The sequence below is a fragment of the Pomacea canaliculata genome, linkage group LG8 (assembly GCF_003073045.1).
Source record: "Pomacea canaliculata isolate SZHN2017 linkage group LG8, ASM307304v1, whole genome shotgun sequence".
NCBI lineage: Eukaryota > Metazoa > Mollusca > Gastropoda > Architaenioglossa > Ampullariidae > Pomacea > Pomacea canaliculata.
This window is the reverse complement of record NC_037597.1, coordinates 3,076,480-3,081,925: the sequence shown is the minus strand read 5'-3', so window position 1 is coordinate 3,081,925 and position 5,446 is coordinate 3,076,480. Positions and strand designations below refer to the sequence as shown.

The 5,446-nt window shown below is 42.1% G+C and overlaps 1 protein-coding gene across 1 annotated transcript; it reads right to left on the bottom strand.

The window, feature by feature from the left end:
• Nucleotides 1-306: 306 nt before the first annotated feature.
• LOC112570476 (zinc metalloproteinase nas-39-like) lies at nt 307-4,924 on the bottom strand. The gene is made up of 7 exons (XM_025248906.1): nt 4,779-4,924; nt 4,496-4,601; nt 3,916-4,040; nt 1,223-1,384; nt 862-946; nt 569-696; nt 307-347 (listed from the first exon to the last, which is right to left on the bottom strand). The coding sequence occupies exons 1-7, from the start codon at nt 4,834-4,836 to the stop codon at nt 307-309; spliced, it is 705 nt and encodes a 234-aa protein (XP_025104691.1). The 5' UTR covers nt 4,837-4,924.
• Nucleotides 4,925-5,446: the final 522 nt, after the last annotated feature.

Sequence of the window (5,446 nt, the reverse complement as noted above, 5' to 3'; positions counted from 1 at the left end):
ATTCTTGAGAAAGGATGCAGCATGAGCTTTGGTTGTGAAAATCAAGTACATTTGTAGGCAAGACTCTGTAGTCATTTTGGATTCCTGAGACTAGCATGCTTGGCCATCCACCTGTACTTCTGACTGCAAACTGACTTTGACTGCACTTTCTTCCCTCGTAGATTTTAGTCTTGACTTACCAGGGGCTGGGTAGATGGCTGACGAAGGGCTGCCGTGCTAGTCAGGTTGAAACCTGATCTTGTCTGAGAGCCATCGCTGTGAAAGTGATGTAGAGAGACTGGCTGTTACTGTAGTACTCTCGACTGGTCAGTGTGCGCACAGTCTGTCCCGTCTGTTTTCCACTGAGCCTGTACATCATCTATCATCTCATCATCATCATACATCATCATCATCATCATCATCACTCTATCATCATCATCATAATCATCATCATCATCATCATCATCATCATCATCATCCATCATCATCATCATATCTGCATCAGCAACACCATGCATACATCCGCTGACCATTTGTTAAAGATTCACAGTATAGCTTGTTCTGAAAAATATTTTATATCTCTACTTACTGTCAAATATCTCGACATAATCAAAGTTACAACCAGTAGAAGCCGTTTCAACATCGACGTATGCGACAACGACGTGCACAACATACTGGGAGTCGTTGGTGTCAAAGACCCAGCCACGGTTAGCGTTGCTAGGAAACAAAACGAGAAACAGTCGGTGGTATACGATAATCAACTATTCATCTCATTTGTTACTATTAGTAAGGTGCTAAATAACACTATATATTTAAGAATTGTATTTAATAGCTCACGTGACTGCTAAGTAGCTGATATTATATTTAATACAATTGTCTTACTTGGGATAGCGAGATGATCCTTCAGGATACTTAAAAATGTGTAGAGCACCAATATCTACATTGACTGAGTCAATTATAGTGGCATCTGTAGCAGACGAGAAATCATGACATAAATATTAGAACTGGTATCACAAGAGGAGCGACAAGACATTGGACATGCTGTAGCTCCCCACAAGTTAGAATATTCTCGCAGTGAGAAAAAAGTCTTCATGTTACAGAAAAATTTAGTTTCATAGAATTATGAACGCATTTCTGTAAACTAAGACACGTTTGACTCAATGGTCTGGACTATTTTTATGTTATATTATTTTATATTAGTTCATATCAGCTTTCTTCGACTTTGAGGACCTCACTAACGTACTGCTGAGCTTCAGAACTTCGTAGTTGACAGTAAAGTTGCTTCTTGTGCCGAAGTTATCACTTCCGGTAGTGAACGAGACCAGCACGTCACTTCCGCTGCTGTAGATGGGAAAGTTAGGTCTGGAGCAGGTCGATAGTAGGACGGGGGAAGAGGAAGAACTTCCTGCACAATAATTATCATTTACATTTGACACCTTTCTTGCTCTCTTTCTTTATCTCAGACACGTAGTCACACACATAAAATTGTACATACATATATATCAGAGCGAGGATGGGTGATTCACACATGCAGATATAGATGAACCCCTACGACAAATTTTACACCATATATTATTTCAGACTAGTGAAATCTGTAGAAAGTGATGCTTTACTGCAGGGGTCTCAAACTCGCGGCCCGCGGGCCAACTGCGGCCCGCGGAAAAAGTTTGCGGCCCCCACCTCAATATCAAGTTTCATGTTAGTGCGGCCGAGTTTTGATACTGTTATATCTTCTCCTCTCTCGCTCCCACAGAGGCAGCCCACGTGTCTTATTTTGAACAGAGAAAGTTGCAGTGCACAAAGAATACAATTTGAAACGTAATTACACAACTAGACATGCTGAGGAGTATGCAAAATACCAGGGAGATGAGAGAGTCAGCAGGGTTGCTAATCTTAAAACACATCTACTGAGGCAAAAAAATTTCTTTAAGAAGCAACCAAAGAGAATGACGCAGCAGTCGAAGCTAGCTACGTGTTAGTGAGATGATTGCTAAGAAGGAAAGCCATTCAAAGAAGGTGAACTTTAAAAATGTGCATATTACAGGCTGCATGTATTGTCTGTCCAGAAAAGAAAGGTCAGTTTAGCAACATAGCCTTTCTGCCAACACCGTAGCAGAGCGCATTTCTGAAATGTCAAGTGACATTTAATGATCAACTGTGTGAGGAAAGCAAATGTTTCAGTGTATACTCAGATCGCTCTTGATGAGACACAGACATGCACCGACACTGCCCCAAACTCGCAGTCTTGTCCGCGTTGTTGATGACACTTTTGACAGTCATAGAGGCCAGTTGCTCTCAGTGATTCCAATGCATGGCCAGACCACCGCTCAGGAGATATTTCACCAGCTGTGTGATGCCATTGAGAATGCCGGTTTGCCTTGGAGGAGGTTTGTTGGAATAAAACTGATGGAGCGCCATCAATGACAGGGAGGACTGGTGGCACTTGTTCAAAAAAAAAAACAAAAAAAAAAAACAACAAACAAACAAAAAACTGGGAAGAGGAAGGTGTGGAGGAGGCTATTGCTCTGGCACTGCATTATTCATCAGCAGGCCTTTGCAGCAAATGCCTGAAGTTTGACAATGTGATGTCTTTCGTTGTGAAAATGTATCAACCAATCAGATCCAGGGGCTTAAGCACAGAAGGTTTCGTGCTTTTTTAGAGGAAATGGAGTCAGAATATGGGGATGTGCTCTACTTCACCGAGGTACGTTGGGTTAGCAGGGGAAACATATTGAAGAGATTTTTTGAGTTGAGAGCCGAAGTGAAAGCCTTCATGGAGAAAGATGGGGTTTGCTGTTCCTGGCTAGTGATCCAAAATGGCTCATGGACTTAGCTTTTTTGGTTGATATGACAGCATGATTAACGTACTGAACAAGAAGCTACAAGGTCAGGGCAACTTGTCAGTGCTGCTATGACAACGTGAGAGCATCTCGACAAAACTTATTTATGGAAGCCCAGCTTTCTCGACAAACCTTTGCCATTTCCCAGCATGCAAGGCACTCATGGATGCAGCACACCGTTCAGCGGTGAAGAGTATGTGGATGTCATTTTGAAGCTACAGGAGGATTCGATCACAGATTTGCGGATTTCAAGACGCACAGAAACACATTTCAAATTTTTGAGGACCCTACTCTTTTATGTACAAGATGCTCCTCCTGTGCTTAAAAGTGGAGCTCATTGACCTGCAGTGCAATTCTGAACTCAAAGCCAAGTTCAGGGAGGTGAGTGGAAAAGCAGACAAGCTCGGGCAATTTTTGAGAGAATGGCCCCTAGCTTCCCGTGAGCTTTCCCGAATGTTCAAGCCGGACCATGTGTCTTTTTGGGAGCACATACTTGTGCGAAAAGCTCTTCTCTACTTGAACTTCAATAAGTCCAAGTACAGATCCAGACTTACTGATGAGCAATCTTCAAGCCGTAATGAGGGTCTCAACTGCTTCCTCCTTAAGCCAAATGTGGCTCGGCTATGCGAGAGTAAGCGCTGCCCGAGAACTCTAGCAGCAAGAAGTAGGCAGAAGAAGCCATGTTCAAAACAGTTTATGTTCAATGTTCCATTCATATTCAGAAAGTTAAATGTTAAAGAAATGCTAATACAGACATTTGAATCTGAATAATAATAATTACATTTCTCTGGTCAGCATCTATATTTTCTTCAGTCTTCTATATCTGCTGTATTATTATTATATTTCATTTTCAATTTATTCATTTATTACTAATTGATTTATTTTTTCTTATGAATTGTTAATTTATTTTTATTTTTTAACACAAAATAAGATGAAAAATAAGACATTTGATGACATTGGAATTTTTTTTGTAAGAGCTTTTCTTGTGGAAAACCTGATGCGGCCCGGCCTCATCCAGACTCTGCCTCCAGTGGCCCCCGGGTAAATTGAGTTTGAGACCCCTGCTTTACTGAGTAGTGTTACTGGGAAGACTGACCATCGTAGACTGTGAAGTTGTCAACACACGTTCCGTTGCTTGATCGGAGATTGAAGATGGCCGCCGTCAAGCGCAGTCTGGTGTTGATGGTGTTGGAGCTGATGAGCCACTCACAGCTTGCATGGCTGTGTAAGTATAGCAAGATGTGTATCACTTAGTGAACAGACACAACACACAATCCTTTCCAACACACCAGCCGATAATTTTAATCGTGTCGTCAGGACTTGAACCAGGAACCTCAGGACGAGCCACAACAATGTTATCAGTATGGCACTCCTTCACTCTCATGCTCCCCAGCTGTCAGTAGGCCTCGTCTGACCTGTTTGCACTAGGTTTTATGTGGTATCCGAGATAAAGCAATATAGCCGCCGTACCTTAGCGCCTGGTATTTGAGCAAGCGACGAAACTTCTACCTGATCAAACCCTTCTGAAATTTCTCAGTTAATTTGGGAATAGATTATAGAGTTAAGACCGAAAAAAATCGGTTTTCATTAAACCATTATTTAAGAACATCAAGTTACTTTAGGGTAAAATAAGTATTCAGTAAGTGGTGTAGGTGTGTATGAAAAAGGTATACCACCTTCCCACGGACTGGACACTGAAGGACAAAGTTTTGTTTTGGTTGGCGATGAGATGTGCAGGCCTTGAGTTTGTAACACACTGGCTGTCACAACCGGACAGAGCACCTGGTGAAAGTTAAAACACTAATGAAAGAATACTACACATACATACTACATACAAGAAAACAGAAGAAATGCTACACGATCATTATTATTTAGCCTTTATCCTATTCCCACACTCTGCCACTAGCTTGAACCTCACAATCTGTACTTTTACATCAGAATACATCGTAGGATGTTTACCTGTCACAATACCTGCTGCGATGGTCCAAGCAATCAAACACAACCTTCGTCTTTCCATCGCGCCGTCTGTATCTCTCGATTTCCGTTAACAGTCAAACGATCAGTCTTAACCGGATATGACCTACAACAGACCTGGGAAACGCCGGCCCGAGGGCCGGATCCGGCCCGGCCCGCCTCCTGTCTCTGACCGGCCCGCCCGCTGGCCCGCCCTCCAGTATATATACTATATATAAAGTATTGGGTACAACTGAGTTAATTATATTAGTCCGGCCCTCTAGAACTATCCCAACTTTTCATGCGGCCCCTTGAGAAAATTAATTGCCCACCCCTGACCTACAAGGAAGATACTAGCTTCACGACTCTTTTTTCAGAAACCCAATTCTGATAAATAGATAAGATGTAACGACTCACTCACATTAAGGCGGCCTGTGGGTAGGTCCACTCGTACCCGGATTTTTTAAAACTGTTATAGTGCTCGTCCTACTACTCACAAAGAATATTTACTCAACATCTCAGGCTGGGTAGCGGCCACAAATATCGTATTGACGACTCATAGCGGTTTCTGATATCGGATGAGTTTCCAGCTTGAAAGAAATATATAGAGTAGATAATGTTAGTATTTATGTTGACTTAAATAGGCAGAAAGGGGAAAATGTTTAGGACATCCT